Genomic DNA, 17,805 nt, shown 5'->3' on the forward strand with positions numbered 1-17,805 from the left:
TTAAACATATTTGGCATACATCTGGTAGTTCATAACACTTGTTTCTATTTTGTTAACTCCATACGACAAAAACTGAATTAAGAGCAAGACAATGAGATGTATCTTGACATGGGAGCACTTAGTGTGATAGTGAATAAACATGTAAAACATGCGCAGTTGTGAGTTCTTTTTATTTATCAACTGAACTGTTGGGGGGGGGGGGGGCATTTAAATGCATGACATTGTCACAGATTTGTGCGTTTTCCTGCCTGACCTGGTTTGGGCTCATCAGAAGGTTTCAATACAGAACAGCATTTCCGGGAAACTCGACCTCCATCAGCGCATCACCGACCTCTAAAAATCAGTCTGGAAAATCCCTAAACAGATTGCTTTTCAACAAATATAAGATTGATCGTTGTATTTATTTAAACATTTTTTACACAGAACAAAATTAGGCGGTCCGGGTTCGAAACCATTTAATCTCACTTCCTGTTTTCACTCCATGTGTTGTAAATGTAGTTCAGACTGAAATGTGGCTTTTAAATTCTTTATTTTTTCTAAGCCTAAATCCAAAGTGCAGGTTGCACCGAGAAGTTTACCGTCAAGTTCTGAACACTCCTCCCTGAGAAGAGCGGATACGTGATTATGCGCAACTAAAGGATGTGGTCTGCAGTGAGATGAGGAAGAAAGTGAGGAGGAAGGAGTACACCGAGCTTTTAAACCAGCTCGACGCGAACTGCTCGGTGTCAGTCGCAACAGACGAGACCTCTATAACTGGATTAATACTTTTTTTTTTTTTTTTTAACACGGGGCCGTTAATTTCTGCGAAGATGCGTTGAGAGGTGGAAGAAGATGGAAGTGGAGGACTTTGGTGAAATGAGGACTTCCTGGTATGGTAGCTTTAAAAATGTACATATCGGTTTGTTTTAAACGTGTGATCATAAAGTTGGAGGAACTAAAAATGGCAGAAAACTGGTCTGACAGTAAAAAAAAAATGAACCAGACTGAAATGTTTAGGCCTTTCCTGTCATGCTATTCTGCATAACCTCTAGTTGAAGTCTCTCTCTAAAGCGGCTCGCTCTGCATTTAGATCACATTAAACTCCATCTGAATGATTTATGCCTGAGAATTTTGCCCCCATTATTTTATTTGATTCATTTTTTTTTTAAAGGTCTCCGTCAGGAGAGACGCACACTGTCCTCTGTGACCATGCTGGGGTAAGCTACCCTATCTCTATCGTCGCTTTGACGCTCACGTTTATCATCAAAGGCCTAAACCTCGAAGGGATTGACTTTTTTTCTGTTAAAATTTCTTAATTCTTTTAGAAGAAGCGAAAACAAGACCCGATCTCTGAACCTGCCACCAGAATCATGGAGGTGAGTAATAATCTGAAATGCTTGCGCACCCTCGTCTCGCTGCTTTTCTCAGTAACTGGCGGAAGTTTGTCAACCTTACCTTCGTGACCACAACGCCGAGTGCAGAACTGACAGAATAGGTGAACGCTCATGTGAGCACCCCGATTACCAGTTTCTGCAAGATCCTGGATCAAATCTGCTGTGATTTCGGAAATTCGCGGGTTTGCAACTTCTTTCGTTGGTAACATCTAAGTCGTGTTTTTTTGCATTTTGATCGCTTGTCATCTTTTATTCCGTTGTTGCCACATTAAATTTGCAGCAGTTGTGGTTAGTGGGGTAAAACGGCAGGCAGACATGTTGTGTGCTTCACTACTGAGGCAGTTTCAACTTTCTTCCTCTTTGAAAACCTTGCACAGGAAACGAGAGATATGCACCATGCAGCATCTCGGCGCCCTTTAACGTCTTTCTCTCTTTCGTGCCGAGCTCACCTCCTATATTTGTTTCTGGCCATCAGGATGATGAGGACGAGGAGGAAGAAGAGGAGGGGGAAATGATGTCCGATAATCACAAGTATTCAGAGGTTTGTTTGGAGGTTTTCCGTTTCTTATTTTTTTTGGGCCACTTGTTTCCTCGCTAACCTGACATGCTTCTGGAAACTTTACATATAAGTACAAAACTCAGTACTTTTAATTTCTTGCATCGATCTGTTTTAGGAGCCCAGTAACAAAAGGGTCAAACCTGTGGCGAAGTCCAACAGCCTGACGGGTGTCATAACGCCGGTGAAGACCCCTGCTCTGAAACGCATAGGGCAGTCTATCTCGGTAACCGCAACACGTCCCAGTTTGCATCCCTGTACCTCGCAACGACAGCCGTAACGCCGTTTCACATGCATTTACACGATATGTCTTCTCTCTCCGCAGCGGTCCATCAGCTTTCGCACGGACGCCCGACCTTTGCCCCCGGCCCCCCTGCGTAGTCGCACCAAGGCCTCGTCGTTTCCGCGCAGGCGCAACAGCCAGTGTTGGAGCGACACCGTGGAGAGCCACGACCTGACTGCCAAGGAAATCAAACGCCAAGAGGTTTGGATTTTCCCTCCTGAATTATCTGGCTGTTGCCCCCTTTTTTTTTCTGCTTCTTCTTCTTTTTAAGGTTGGCTTTATGTGGCCGAGCTGCGAGCCTGTGGCTGCAGTGTGGGTGTGATGACTGGTGTGTGTGTGTGGGCTTGCTCCGGTTCTCTGAAGCAGCTCTGCATGGGTATTAGGAAAGAGGATGTGAGCTGGCACTAAGAGGCTCACAACTTCCGTTATTAAACAATCAGCTGTGAGAGCTCATGCAGCGTTTCCGCTTAGCGTACGTCCCATGCAGCGTTGTGCGGAAATCGTCTTTTATTTCCTCTGACATGTTCTAAAGTAACTGAGTGCAACATTTTTGGACGCCTCTGCAGGTGATCTATGAGCTGACTCAGGGAGAGAAACAACTTATAGAAGACCTCAGTTTGGTCAAGAAGGTACTTGTTGGCACAGAACACACTGGGTGGGGGAGGGGGGGGGGGCATTTTATGTTTAAGTATGTTTCCTTTTTTCTTATTGTCCCTGCGTTTCAATGTCTTCAGGTGTACTACGAGCCCATGTTGAAGTTGGACATAATGACAGAAAGCGAGCTTGGACAAATCTTTGGGACTTTAGATTCCCTCATTCCGCTGCACGAAGGTAACCCATATGAGCTCCTCGCGTGTTTTCAGCTTCATCCGAATGTCTAATTTCAGAACAACTCATTTCCTGATCATCGACATGCAGTAAATGCTCTTTGGTTCCCAGTAAATGGGCGGAGTTAAACAACCTTCTTTCTGCCAATTGACTGATAATTATGGATTTAAGATGGTAGATGCCATCTCTTTCTGGTGCTTTGGTAACTTTTTGTTTCAGTTGATGAGTGTGTGTGTTTTCTCTGTCGCACCAGATCTCCTGGCTCGTCTGGAGCGGCTGAGGGGCTCAGAGAAGACGGTGGGAGAAGTGGGGCCGACTCTGCTGAACTGGGTGAGTGTCTTCATTGCAAACGCGCTGCTGCAAGAAAAGTAGAGCAAGGGGCACAACCGCCTTTCTGTGCACCCAACCCCCCCACCCCCACTCCACTACTCCACTTCAGACTCTTTATCATTTCTACTCACAGTTCCCCTGCCTGGAGGCCTATGTGACGTACTGCTGCAACCAGGTGGGCGCCAAAGCTTTGCTGGACCACAAGAAGCAGCAGAAAAGAGTCGAGCACTTCCTGCGTCTGTGTCAGGAGTCGTCGTTTAGCAGGAAATTGGACTTGTGGAACTTTCTGGACCTACCTCGGAGCCGACTGGTTAAATACCCGCTGTTGTTAAAAGAGATACAGAAGTGCACGCCTCCGGACCACCCAGACGAGGACACATTGCCTGATGCTGTGAGTCGCTTTGCTGCTCATTTTTTTATTCTGCCACTGGTGCTGAACTGCGCGCGCTTAGAAAATCTGGACTGCTGGGTTGAGATTCTTCTGAACATCCGTTGCATTTAGTGAAAGGCTATGAGGCCTTCACAGTTACCTGGATATGCAGTTTATTGGTCTTTGATTTGTTGTTGTGTTTTTCATCCTAAATTATATTTTCAATAATTTTTCGGGGGTAAGCACTTAAATCTGAAACTCTGGAATCAAGAAAAAAATAAAAATTGAAAACAAAGATACATTTGGGAAGGAAATTGTCCAAAAATCTATTTAAGAGGGCTCTATTACTCATTATTTTCTAAAAGTAGCCCAATCAAGATTTAGGTATATTCATTTGTTAATAATTAATTTGTTATTGACAGAATATGCTAAAAATGCAATCAAATTTATCGCATCAACTTTATCGCAACTTCCAGCTCTGGTATCTAATAGTCAGGAAGAGACGAGAGTTTTGGTAATCAGCAGTTTCTTAAATGAAGAATAAATTTAAAGATAAAAAAATGTATAAGCTATTAATTTCACTGATAACCCTGTGTGGCCTCATTAAGGATTTGAAGTAATAACTCGGTGAATCTATTTGGACATGTAAAGAATGAAAGACGGACAATCTTGGTAGGAGCAACACCATCAAATGATACGCTGTGTGTTCAGGATGACGTACTATCTTTGCTTCGTTCCTTTTAGGCCTCCTTTTCACTTAATAAATAAAATATACCTGATTAGACGCTCTTGCTGTGACAGAACTGGTCCCAGTAAAACACCAACAACACAATGCGTTGTTCTCCACAGCTGGAGCTGATCCAGAGCATCGTGGCCGAGGTAAACAAGAAGACGGGGGAAGCAGAGTGCCAGTTCTACAGGCGGGGACTGATCTACCTCGAAGAGAGCCAGAGAATAACCGAGATCCACCAGTCCCGCTTCCTCTACTGCCACGGAGAGCTCAAGACCAACAAGGGGCAGGTACGCGCAGCAATCCCCGTCACTAGCTCAGCTGAAGTTGTCTCTGTTTTAAAGTGGCACCCCAGTCTTAACGTCCTGTTCCTGTCCTCCACGCGAACAGAAGCTGCACGTCTTCCTGTTCGAGCTGGCGTTGGTGCTGACCAGACCGGTGGAGGACAGAGAAGGTGGACAGATGTTTAACGTGTACCGGCAGCCTCTGCCCAACACCTTGATCAATTTAGAGGAGATCCCAGACAGCGAGGCTGGAGGCGGAGGAACCTTCAGAGGAGCGTTCACCGGAGGAAATGATAAAGGTAAGCTGCGTTCTTGCACAAATGCCCCCCTGCACAATCAATTATGCACATACAAATGGTTTTAAAAATACTCGCCTGTACACTGTGACTTCTCCTTGCATTGTCTCCATTTAAACTGTTTACTTTTAAATCACTGCTGCACCCTATACTATAATTTAATTTTTACTGCAATTTACAAGCTGTATGCAAAAGAAATTTCGTTCTGTACGCACTCTGTGCATACAAAATGACAAATAAAGTTGTCTAAGTCTAAGTTAGTCTTTTTGTTTGGGGTTTAAAAATCAAGTTAATAGAAGAAAAGAAATGGAACTAGCTGTGCTAAGGGTGGCAATAAAATACAAAACAGAATCTCAAACTCTAGAATAGATATGCACATATCTATACTCTGAAATACAACTAAGAGGAAAACCCAGAAATAAAAAAATACTCTTAAGTTAATCAGACAGTTCTGAACATAAAATTATGTTTTTCTCTGCTATGTTTTCCCCTGAATTTTAAACTCCCTGTTTCAAAGTAATTAAAAAGAATTTCATGTTAATAAAATGGTTCAAGGATTAAAACTTGTGAATCAATCGGTTGTTTTTAACCCAGATTTCCGGCTCGTATTCATGGTGAAACGCAGGACCGTTTGCCCTCTAAAGTGAGAGCAAACGGCTCCACTTCTCTGTCTGCTGAACTGAAACCTACAACTGTTTTCACTCCATTTCCTTCCTTCCCCTTTCTGTCGCCTTCTAGTGAAGAACTGCTTCCGCGTGAGCAGCAGAGGGCGCAGCAAAGTCAACCCTTACTGCTTGCAGGCCAACGACTCCTTCAGCAAGCAGCAGTGGATCACCTGCCTGCGCCAGGCCATCGTCCAGTCGCGCGACCGGAGCGCTCACACCAGCCAGTCGCCCCTCTCCCTCCACCCCGATCCCGCCTTGTGTCACATAGCCGACCTGAGCCTCAGCTCGGACACGGACATGGCAGACCACACCAGTCGCTGACTGGGGGGGGGAACCGATCGCGAGGTCAAGAGGATGGGTCTCTGGAGAGGGAGACAAAGCAAATGGACCTTTTTTTTTTTTTTTTTTTCATGAACAGTTCTAGTCAAAGACTTCCAGAGAGTTGCAAAAAAAAAAAAAAAAAAAAAAAAAGTTTCTTTTATGTTTATTGTTTGGATTAGTGTTCTGACTGCGAACAGTGTTACTGTTGCTGAATGTGAATGTAAAATGGCAACGTGTTTATCCCGCTGTATTTTAATAAAACTGACAGTAAAAAGCTTGTCGAGGCGCTCATGGGTGGTGATGGTTGGGAGGGACACACACACACACACACACACACACACACACACACACACACACACACACACACACACACACACAACAACACGTCTATGTATAGCCAACACGATCTACAGTAGAAAAGATTAGGGATGATTATCCTCCCTCGCTGCGTCTGTTTCTTCACTCTCTCTCTCTCTCTCTCTCTTTCTCTGACACCGGCGGCAGGACAGGGCAGAGAGGTAGACTTTCAGCTCTAGCCCACAAACACGCAGTGAAACCGTAGACGTCCCCTTATGCATTTTTAACAGCTCAGCAGATGATGGGAACAGTTTGGTTGGGACGCTTTGTTCAAAGATACAGAGGCTCCGAGTGACCAGGTGAGTCCGAAGCGCTCTCTGTTTTTATGTAAGTTGTATTTGTAGAGATCGAGACATTTGCAAATTTTACCTGCATAAAACAGCAGGAGCTGCGCATTGGTTGGCTGTTGGGGTGAGACGTAGCGGATGGTCGAATGTTGTTTACATGAAGTCTTTCTATGGACCTTTAACGCTGAATCAGCTAAATGTGGGGATTCTTGGTTTTACGTCTTCAAAGATGATCTTTTCGTTGCGACACGTGGAAGGAAATGTTTTCGTTCAAAAATGCGCACGCTAGAGGGGGGGATTTGCCAACGCAGACTCAAGTTTCCTCCTCTTTTCTCTGCAGCTGTAAATGTTGTTTCCCCGTCACTCTCAAGCAAAGACAGGGAGGTACTCTGCTACCTGAGGAGGAGGGCTTGCCCCTCGGCACCTCGCTGAACGTCCATCAGGCCCCGTGAAGGATATTGAAAGAAGCTTGAGGTGCAAACAGGAGGACATTTGGGTTTGATTTAGGAAGATTCGCCTCGGGACGTTGCCTCTTCGGGCAGAGATTTGGTCGGTAACAACGGGAATGCCCGGCTCCAGCAGCGTCAACGTGGAGGGCTCCTGTGAGGCCCTGTGTCGAACCCTGGTTTCTCAGAAGGGCCTGCAGAGAGAGACGGCAGACATCTCCCAGTCCGTCCTCTATACGTCCCTCATGGGCCTGCTGCTGGTCACCGACAACGAGGTGCGAACAAACTCTAGATTAAACCTTTACCCCAGTCGGTCGAGGCAGATGACCGTTCATACTGAGCCCGGTTCTGCCGGAGGTTTTTCCCTTCCCGTTAATGGGGAGTTTTTCTTCCCACTGTCGCTTCATGCTTGCTTAGTATGAGGGATTGCAGCAAAGCCATGGACAATGCAGACGACTCTCCATGTGGCTCTACGGTTCCCCAGGAGTGAATGCTGCTTGTCGGGACTTTGATGCAATCAACTGGTTTCCTTATATAGGACATTTTTGACCAATCTGTATAATATGATTGAACTTGATTTTGTAAAGTGCCTTGAGATGACATGTTTCATGATTTGGCGCTATATAAATAAATTGAATTGAATTGAATTACCTTGTCCTCGAACCGCAACCGAACAACGTTACTATAATGTGGATTTTGTAAATTTGTGAAAAAGATACGGATCATTTGAAGAGGTTATGGTGCGGTGCTAATCAAAGCGCACGTGTTTACGCACCTGTCAGCACTCCTTGCACCCTCTAATAGGATAAAAGCCTCAGCCTGACCCCTTTTTTTTTTTTTAGCCTTGCTTGTTATGCTAATGACATAAGAAGGCTAAATCTGTCCTGCCAAAGTTACACACAGACCAAAACGGCAGGGTCAAGGCAGACAGACGCATGGAGCACAGCCAGGGGTCAGACAATAGGACACACGGCAGGCCAGTTGCCGTATAGCAATATGCTGCGCCTGCACATACAGCACCGCTTCGGATTCGGGTTTAAACTTCTCTCTCATTGCTTTCCGTTCATAGAAGGAGCCGCTTGCTGTCGGAAGTGGGAGAGTTGGCCTTAGAAACATCGGGAACACAGTAAGTGCGACAGAGACGGCACGCAACCCTCCGTTAAGTTTTGCACCGGCATGCTAATGTTTTTTTTTTTCTCTTTGGGAACACAGTGCTTCCTGAATGCAGTGGTCCAGTGTTTGTCTCACACACGCGTACTGCGCAACTATTGTCTCCTAAAGTCTCATAAGCAGGAGAAGTTTTCAAAAGAGGAGGCGAAGCTGATGGAAGGTAGGGGTGTGATTTTGACTTTTTTTATTTTTTTTATTTTCCCCGTTCGTGTAAAAGAATAAAGGAAAAATCTCTTTATTTCCACTCTTCCTGCGGCAGCTTTCTCTCAGGTGCTCTCGGGCCTTTGGGATGTCAGGGAAGGAGACGCCGTTGTTAATCCTCGACAGTTTTACAGCGTCTTTAAAGAAGCAGTGCCTTACTTCAGTGGTTACAGGTAAGAATAATTGTATCAAAATTAACCATTTCGATGTTTCTAAGTTGACTTTCGCAACTCGTCAATCTTTCTGGAGGAGTAAAAACATTATTTCCAGGGAAATGGAAATAATGTTTTTCAAGGTTTACTTAAAATCCATGAAAAGATCACCATTTCTGTTAAATTGGAAGTTATCAAAATTAGGAATAAAATATTCATATTTTTATTGGCAATTCCTGGTTCACTGTAGCCTCGTGAGACCATCCTGATCTCGCGAGGTTTCAAGGTTTCACTCGCAGATCAGTCTGGATACTCTCCGTTAAAGAAAATTTGGAGCCGTTCACCAAACGAACGTCCAATCAGCGTTGGCTTTGAGGCGGGTTGAGGTGTGACGCAACGAGAAGCGCGACAGTTCAGTCTAAAGAACATGGCGGCTTCAGCCGATGAAACTAGCGTTAGCGTGGCTATCGAGCAAGTTTTATCGGAATTACAGAGTATTTCTTTGCTGAGCTAACGAGCCTTTACCTGCAGCAGCAAGAGTAGCTTGGCTTGTGGTTGTGTTTTCGTTGTCGCTCTGTTACGAGCGACGACGAATCTGATTGGTTTATTTGGCCCGTCTATCACCAACATAGGCCAATCAGCTGACCAGTATTTTCGCCCCTTCCCAAAATTACTTCAACGGAAGGTTTCCAGATGGATATGCGGAGCAAATCTATCTGGCGGAGTCAGGTAAGGTTCACTGAGCAACAGAATCAAATGATGAAACCACGACTGTCAACACTTTTTTGCTTTGACTAGACCAGCAGCCTTCCAGGACTCTTATGGGTATTCTGGAGAAAAGGCTGTAAAAGCTCCCATCTGATGATTGATTCACTAAAATAATCATACCTGCGTTCAATGAAACTTCTGCACACGCAGTCCCAAATTTACAAGCACATCAGTGCTGAAATTAAAAACAAGTAGGTCTGAATTATTTAGCTCTTTTTCACGGCAAAACTCCCTTCATCCTTCACAGCCAAACAACATAAAAGAGACGAAGGGTAAAACATTTTAAGATAAAATAAAAGTACTAAGAAGCTATAGTATAATCAAGTAAAATCAGATTTGGCTACCTAAATGCACATCTAAGTAAACGAGTCTTTAAGTGCCTCTTAACAAAGTTGTTGAGTTGACACAATGTAGATGAAGGGAGAGCTGGCTTTCAAAGCGACCTGCAGCAACAAAAGCTTTGTTGTTTTTTATTATTTAGCCTTGATTTAGAGACAAACTCATCTGGCAAGATCACAGTGATTCATGGCTGAAGAGTTTCAGCCCGCCTAGCTTGAGGCAAATTACTAGACAGCTGTGATTTTATACATTTCATGCAGTTGTCTGGGACTGAAACCTTTGAGATAACAGATATAAGAAGTAACTAAAAACTGACTTGATTCTGCATAGCAGTGAAGGGAGAGATCACTAGATAAAAAAAAGATTAAAAAAAAAAGATAAAATGGTGCCAAGAACCTCTTCGTTGCAAAAAATAATCTCCTGCGTTGTCCTTGAGATTAAAAAAATGTGTTTGTTTCTATGTTTGAATTTACCCCAGTCAGCAGGACGCTCAGGAGTTTCTCAGGTTCCTTCTGGACAAGCTGCATACCGAAATAAATCGCAGGCCTTATGTCAAAAGAACAGGGAAGGAGTCTGACCAGAAATGCGTCAGATTTAGGTATGAATTGGAAAAGAAAAATTGCATCCGTGTATCTTGGATCTTTCTGAACACATAATGTATGTTTTCTCATTTCTGATCCCATGCAGAATTTCAGAAGAGGCCAATGTCATGTGGAAGAAGCACCTGGAGAGAGATGACAGTATAATAGTAGGTAAGGAGGCCGATTAATTAATTGTCATATGAAAAACAATAACAACAACAAAAACGCTCAGAGACAGAAACTGACATTAATTCTTGCTTCGCTCTGGACAGACATTTTCTCAGGCCAGCTGCGGAGCTCCCTGCACTGCTCGGTTTGCTCGCATTACTCCAACACGTTTGATGTGTTCTGCGATCTGTCGCTGCCCATCCCTAAGAGGAGCTGCAGAGGGGAGGTCTCCCTGCAGGAGTGCCTGGACCTCTTCTCTCAGGAGGAGAAACTAGACAAGGAAAACTCACCAGTAAGAGAAATGAAACTGCACAGGCTTTTGACTGCGGATAGTCCAGCCTAGTCAACTAGATTTAGACAAAACAACAAATCTGGGGCCTCTTTTACGAAGTGTGGGTACGCACAAAAACGATATGGGGGAAAAAAGCATATTATAAATTAGAAATCATATTGATAATTATCAAGAAATTCAAAACATATATTTTAAGTGCAGCCCTGACCATTTTGTGCTGTTGCTTAGCGACTAATTTTTAGATATAGACACACAAACACTGAATTTAAACTCAACCCTTTATTCAACCAACTTTTTACCAAAACTTGAAGTATTTAAGAAAAAGAACGTGTGCTTCCTGAACTCTTTGAATGGGGCGGAGCATTCCTGGGTCTGTGTTTGTGATTGGTTGGGAGGATGTAGTGACTGTAATATTAACCTACATGATAGGCTATAATCAAAAATGAAAGAAAACTGTTCTATTGGACTTTTTATTGACCCTTTATTTTCCTATCATCGATATCCGTCTATCGATCGATATGTATTGTTATTGAATTATCGTCCAGCCCTAGTTTAAACCTGTGCAAAGATGTAGAATCACGTTTAGCCTCATACAATGTGACACACCTCAGAAAATTATGGAAACAATCTCAATCTGATGAAAACTGTAGATATTCCTCTGTTTCTGTCACACGTAGATGTAAATGAGCACTGGTCATTTACGCATGAAATGAATGTAAAACACCAAAAGGACACTTTCATTCTCACTGGGGAAAAAAAACAGGATTGGATCAGCAGATTAATTCCTAATAAATCAGGTGTGATGATCCCTAAATTGGAGACAATGACATGTGAATAGTTGCGTAAAGTTGGTCCTAATTATGGAACGATGGCGGCGTTTGCACCGCTGGAGTTCACGGTCGATGGAAGAATGCAGAAGAGCGTGTTTTCAGAGATCTCACTAACCTGCTGAGTGGCTTATCAGATGCTTTAGATTGCCCAGATTGCCCAGTGCCCAAGCATTACAGAGGGAAAGTAGGAGGAACAGTGCGCCGCTGGTGCCATTTCAAGTTTTAACTCCGCTGCATTCTTTGAGACCGGAGCTTTTCAGAGTGGAGGTGACTAACAGGTCGGGTTTTTTCACAGTCACCCCTGAGGCGCCCCAAGCCTGTAGTATTGGACGGCCTCATCCATTTTCTTTAGACTTCCTAATCAAAGTATGGGAGACATATAGCGCGTTACGTTTGTCCTGTGTTAGAAAATTGAACTGGAACGAACCCTAAAGTCCGTATTGCGATTCAGGAAGTCTGTGTAACAGGATGGTACCCAACTTCGCCATTCATGATGGCTGATACTCGCAGCAACACCGAGCAAACCCTCATACTTTGTTTGTAGCAGTTCTCTGTTATTTATGTAACATTTCAGTGTTCATCAGACGGGATGTTTCAGCCCTGGATATTTGCACAACATACCACCTAGAACAGCGTCATTGTTGTTGTTCTAACAGCTGTGCGAAACTGAAACACAAAAAGGCGGAGATGGCGTAATCTGCCACTCGTTGGTTCTGAGCTTCGAGACAAAAAGGAACGCACCAATAGTCACGTCATTACAATTTAATGGGTCGCTGATGTCACTCAAGAACCTGTTGTCCGTCCGTCCATTGTCTTCCGCTTATCCGGGGTCGGGTCGCGGGGGTAGCAGCTTCAGTAGGGAGGCCCAGACGTCCCTCTTCCCAGCCACTTGGGCCAGCTCCTAAGGAGGAATCCCAAGACGTTCCCAGGCCAGCCGGGAGACATAGTCCCTCCAGCGTGTCCTGGGTCTTCCCCTGGGCCTCCTCCCGGTGGGACGTGTCCGGAACACCTCACCAGGGAGGCGTCCAGGAGGCATCCTGACCAGATGTCCGAGCCACCTCAACTGGCTCCTCTCGAGAACCTGTTGCTTTGCTGTAATTCCCAACAATTACAGCATCGCCAAGATAGCGCTGCGGGAAACCCTGCTGTTAGTACTTCATATGCTTCGTTGATCTGATTGGTTTATTTGGCCCGTCTATCACCAACATAGGCCAATCAGCTAACCAGTATTTTCGCCCTTTCCCAAAATTACTTCAACGGAAGGTTTCCAGATGGATATGCGGAGCAAATCCATCTGGCGGAGTCAGGTTGGGTACCTTCCGGGTAGTTGTACTGATTTGCTTATCTATTTAGGGGTGGGAACAGGGCGGTCCAAGAAACACATGAACCTACACATAATTTCCCACACATCTGGATTTATCAAGGTGAGGTTTTGTACCTCTGCGTTGTTTGCGCACCGCAGGTTTCAGGATTTCTCCCTGCTGCCAACTTTTTCAGTATGAGAGCTGCGCACCCTTTCGTACATGAGGCTCCAGGTCTTTAAACACTGTTTTTAAAAAAATATCTATTTCTTTATCTTCCAGATGTGTGAGAGGTGTAACAGGCGTACCGAGTGCACCAAGCGGCTTTCCATCCAGAGGTTTCCTCAGGTCATTGTAATCCGTATCCTTGGCAACAACTTCTGCTTTAATAAATAAAACAACCAAGAAGTCAAGTATATGTGCAAAAAGGCATTTTACGCTCATACTTAACAGCGTCCAATAGATCTGAACCGTTTCACAACATCCAGATGGTCTATCAGTAAAAGCACAGTGTATGTGTCCTTTCCCCTCAAAAACCTGGACCTCGGACCTTACGGACCAGTTGACTGCGGTAACAAAGACTTTTCGTCAATTCGTCTATGTGCATGTTTTGTTTGCTTGACAATATTGTTTTAACAGAAACTGCAATTGTGAAAAGTTAAAATGTTGCAAGAAATTTAGAACATTTAAAATAAATTAAAGATATCGATGCAAAATGGAACATAAGCACTAGAAGGAAAAAATTGGATCTGCTGAAGAGCTTCCAGCTGAACCAGAGTTTCATTAATATTCTGATCTAATTTTACTCCAAAAAAAAAAAAAAAATGGAGAAACCGCTTATTTAGAGAAGTAACACTGACATGGTGAATAATAATACTGATGGTAAATATTGATACAATAAATACAAGAAAATATTTTATATACGTTCAAAAGCTCACCCATAGCACTTTCCAGATTTTAATGGGATGGTTTTTGATATATTAAAATGTTAAATATTACATTTGCTTGTAGTAAGTAGCTTATTCCGCAATGTTGAAATCTAAGATAATTTTAAAAAGTTGAGAAAATTCTGAGTCAAGCTGTAGCACAACCAATCCATTTAGTTGAGCTTATAATACAATAAAATGTTGTTTGTCTTTACTGCAGAATGAAATGTAAATTTTGAATTTTGTTTAGTAATTGAGGTATACAACCGTAACCGTTTTCTGGCTAAGGAATATATATATATATATATATATATATATATATATATATATATATATATATATATATATATATATATATATATATATATATATATATATATATATATATATATATATATATATCTATATATATATATATATCTATATCTATATATATATATATATATATATATATATATCTATATATATATATATATATATATATATATATATATGCTTTACTTGAGTGTAGGGCTGGGTGATATGGCTTAAAAAATAAAATCCCAGACTTTATTATACTAAAGATGCTTAATTGTTTTTTTTCTACCTTTCGTTTCACAAACCAAAATTAAAGAAATAAGCTTCTATTTTAAGCATTTTGTCGGGGAGTTGACCTGAATTCAAAGTGCAACTAAATACAAACTGTAAAACAAGATGGCGGCCCTGCCATCGTAAACAATGAAAATATAACAAAATGTTTGCTGCTTCTGGTTTTACACAAAGAGCTAAGAACAGACTTCACTCATGAACTTCAAACTAACATAAAATAAGTAAATGAGTAAACTAAAGTGTCTGGTATTATGGTTCAAACGGTTTCCTTTTTACAATATTTTGACAGATAATATACAATATACTGCTTCATTCACTCAAGATCCAAGGCAGCAAATTTGTAAAAGCAAATTTTTTTTAATGCCAAAAAGTTCCAACCTTCAGTTGATTCAGTAAGTCATCCATAGATATAACTAACATAGGTTATTTTAGATGGGCTTCACTTCTCAGGATAAACCTGATGCATACATCCACACTCTCTGGTTTTGTACTCCTGTTAATATTCATCCATCCATCCATTTTCTAACACGTTTATCCCTTGTGGGATCGCGACGGGTGGTCCCACAAGGGTGTCAACAATACATTTCATGTTTTTATTGTTGTTCTTTTATTGTAGAATATTGTTTTTGATATGGTAAAAAATGATGGAACTGTCTCTTGGCTAAAAATAAAATAAAACAGAAAAAAACCTTTTGAAGCTGCTGAACTTGGAACATGAGATCAGAGGTCATGGCACAAATGTAGCAAGCATCCTTCTTATTCTGGCTCTGGTTTGCCTGACATGCTGTAGCTTGTTAATGACCAAGACTTAAAAAAAAAATAAGACATCCAGGAAATTTATTACAAACCTTTGTCAAATTAACTGATCTTTAATGCCCAAAATTTGTTTTTTTTTACCCCTCAAATTTAAATGTGATACCTCTATAAAAAGCATGAGTGTGTGTGCTTTATGTTGTAAACTGATACTTAAACAATTTTTCACTTTGAAAATATTCCAGAGCCGCTCCTTAGCCCAGAGAAAAACCTCTGTTTGTCTCCACAGGCCCAGTTCTGTACGACTTATATGCAATCTGTAACCATGCTGGGACCGTGAACATGGGCCACTACACGGCCTGCTGCCTGGATGAAAACGGATGGTGCTTCTACAATGACTCCAGGTGAGAATGTGAGCTTCTAACAACTGTACATCTGAGGCGGTTTTCTGTCAGGATGTCCGCCGTATCAACTTCTTCTCTCAGAGTTTTCCCCTCCTTTTCTCCCCCCTACAGCACAACCCCGCTCACAGAGAGCCAGCTTCAGACAAATCAAGCCTATGTCCTGTTCTACCAACGCAGCAACAGCACCGCCACAGTCAGGAAATAGTCCTGAAGAGGCAGCCGATCGGAGCCACCTCGCCTCCGGTGTCCAAGGAAACTAATAGAAGCACGCGGCAGTTTTATAGCCATGACATCAGCAGTGTAAAAACAACTTCTCAATCTCAATGAACCTTTCCTTACGCTTTAAAGGAGAGGGAGAGAGAAGGCATGTTCGGTCTAACGGGGCTTTAACGCTGACCGTGCTGCAGAAGCATCTGGGTTCAGTTATAGCCAGGCAGTCTCTGCGTGGCTGCTCTCTGACAGGAGTGAGAGCGTGATGAATACGATGCACGTCTTCATAAAGAAGGGCTCTTACTGTGCGATCATATGTACGATGTAAGAACCGTATATTAGTACATCATCAATCATGTTCGCCTTTATGAACCCTAAAATAAAACCGAATGGATAACATATGATTGTTAGAAATAGAAACGGGTCGTGATTTATGAGACGGAACTGTGTGCAAAAAGGTGAATGACACCTTGATGATTGTTGTAAATAAATTCTCATGAACCTTTTAAGTGGTCACGCATTAAAGCATAACTTTTTGAAAGATATATATGTTGTTTGTCCAAAGCTATTTGGGTACATTGTTGCGCATTTGTTGAGAACATTTTTTCATTTGAATAAGGAACCGCTTTTACAGGAGAGAGTGGATTGATAACATGTCAAAGCGTAAAAGGCTGACTGAAAGGTGAACTCATCACTCATCATGTGTACTGTCATAGAAGCCACATGTGGAAAAAAAAAAAAAAAACTTTGGAGTAAAGACTTATATTCATAGTAGGGCTGAACGATATGGACCAAAAAATAATATCTTGATATTTTTAGGCTGAATCCTAATATGCGATATTGATCTCGATATGTTTTTCTTTCTAGAAAGTAATTATTAAAAGGCATCTCTGAGTTAAAGCTTTATCCCAAATGTCTCACAGGCACATTTAACAAACACCTGTAGATAAATATGACAAATAGCTGAAAAATGACCTACCAGAATACATAAAAGTATAATTATAACGTCATGTAAACCATCTCAATGCTTTTAAAATATCTGTATATTGCCCAGCCCTAATTCTTAGTCTTCAAATATCTTCTAAGATGGGAAAGGGCAAGGTTATCTCCTGATGAGAAAAGAGAATTGATTCGGTTGATCTTGAAACCTAATTAAGAACTTGAGGAAACGGGGAAACTAACTAAATTATAGAAGCTTGTCATGACATTCCTCTTTTCTTTTTTTTTTTTTTTTTAACGTGTCCTGTCTGGCAGTGTAGTATTAAGAATTGCTGTCTTAAAGCCAAAGAGAGCCCAACAAATTTACTTTCACGAAGGGAGCATTACTGCTTTTGCAATACTGCTCTGCTTGAAAGATAAGCAAAAAACATTATTAGATATTGGGATTATTTGACATTCAATGGACACAGAAATGGAAAGGTGAAAGAGGGAGAAAGGTAGAGAAAAAGATGAGACAAAATACTAAAGGGGAGAAAATGTGACATGTCAAGATAGTTGTGGATGTTGTGCATGCCAAGATGACGCTGTAAATTTTCAACTTATCTGCAAAAAGGGGCTGATGGAAAACACAAGTAAAGAAAGTAAAATCAAAGTTATAGTAAACATAATACTGACATTTAAAATAAGCAATAAGAGGATATTTGCTCAAGAAAAATATCTTCTCCTGTGTTGCCTGCCTCCATGAGCCCAATATGTGATTGAGTAGTGAAACAAAATCTACCTGCGCTACAAGAGATACTTTAACAAAGTCCAAAGTTGAATGAAACAAAAGGAAAAAATTAATGAAGAAGATTTTCAGAACAAGGTTATTTCCATCTGCCAGAAGACAGCAGCTGGATGCAAAGAAAAATTACCTGATGTTATCGACAGTGTACACCGGCTGGGTCGCGTTACGGATACAGGTCGTCCTTAACTGATTATCCAGTTCTCCCTGAGAGAACTCCACTCCAGGGATACGGTATGGAAAGCGGCCAAGCAGTCATCCTTTCTGAAAGTA

The 17,805-nt window shown here is 42.1% G+C and overlaps 2 protein-coding genes across 3 annotated transcripts; both read left to right on the plus strand.

The window, feature by feature from the left end:
• The first annotated feature begins 527 nt into the window (after window positions 1–527).
• Window positions 528–6,313, plus strand: arhgef3l (Rho guanine nucleotide exchange factor (GEF) 3, like). Of its 2 annotated transcripts, none has more exons than XM_021323564.2 (13): window positions 528–869; window positions 1,151–1,196; window positions 1,308–1,355; window positions 1,849–1,914; window positions 2,048–2,155; window positions 2,255–2,413; window positions 2,779–2,841; window positions 2,947–3,043; window positions 3,294–3,370; window positions 3,504–3,761; window positions 4,590–4,760; window positions 4,861–5,053; window positions 5,789–6,313. In XM_021323564.2, exons 1-13 carry the CDS (start codon window positions 832–834, stop codon window positions 6,034–6,036), a joined length of 1,572 nt encoding a protein of 523 aa, XP_021179239.2. In that variant the 5' UTR covers window positions 528–831; the 3' UTR covers window positions 6,037–6,313. The 2 variants fall into 2 exon arrangements, with proteins under 2 accessions (XP_021179239.2, XP_012731928.2); XM_012876474.3 differs by having other exon boundaries at window positions 529–869; window positions 1,305–1,355.
• A 117-nt stretch (window positions 6,314–6,430) lies between these two features.
• On the plus strand, window positions 6,431–16,354 carry usp21 (ubiquitin specific peptidase 21). The gene is made up of 12 exons (XM_012876476.3): window positions 6,431–6,692; window positions 7,021–7,401; window positions 8,196–8,252; window positions 8,339–8,456; window positions 8,556–8,670; window positions 10,235–10,354; window positions 10,444–10,508; window positions 10,610–10,797; window positions 13,211–13,289; window positions 13,392–13,499; window positions 15,485–15,599; window positions 15,711–16,354. Exons 2-12 carry the CDS (start codon window positions 7,246–7,248, stop codon window positions 15,802–15,804), a joined length of 1,215 nt encoding a protein of 404 aa, XP_012731930.2. The 5' UTR covers window positions 6,431–6,692; window positions 7,021–7,245; the 3' UTR covers window positions 15,805–16,354.
• The last annotated feature ends 1,451 nt before the right edge of the window (window positions 16,355–17,805 follow it).

This window comes from Fundulus heteroclitus, chromosome 1 (genome assembly GCF_011125445.2).
Source record: "Fundulus heteroclitus isolate FHET01 chromosome 1, MU-UCD_Fhet_4.1, whole genome shotgun sequence".
Lineage (NCBI taxonomy): Eukaryota > Metazoa > Chordata > Actinopteri > Cyprinodontiformes > Fundulidae > Fundulus > Fundulus heteroclitus.

Bases quoted from the DNA above. Each gene is read 5' to 3' on its own strand.
- arhgef3l (XM_012876474.3), top strand. From the start codon at position 832: ATGGAAGTGGAGGACTTTGGTGAAATGAGGACTTCCTG. The intron at 1,356-1,848 runs GTGAGTAATAAT...TCTGGCCATCAG, and splicing joins CTGCCACCAGAATCATGGAG to GATGATGAGGACGAGGAGGA. The intron at 5,054-5,788 runs GTAAGCTGCGTT...GTCGCCTTCTAG, and splicing joins CACCGGAGGAAATGATAAAG to TGAAGAACTGCTTCCGCGTG.
- usp21 (XM_012876476.3), top strand. From the start codon at position 7,246: ATGCCCGGCTCCAGCAGCGTCAACGTGGAGGGCTCCTGTGAGGCCCTG. The intron at 8,671-10,234 runs GTAAGAATAATT...AATTTACCCCAG, and splicing joins CCTTACTTCAGTGGTTACAG to TCAGCAGGACGCTCAGGAGT. The intron at 13,290-13,391 runs GTATCCTTGGCA...AGCGTCCAATAG, and splicing joins TCCTCAGGTCATTGTAATCC to ATCTGAACCGTTTCACAACA.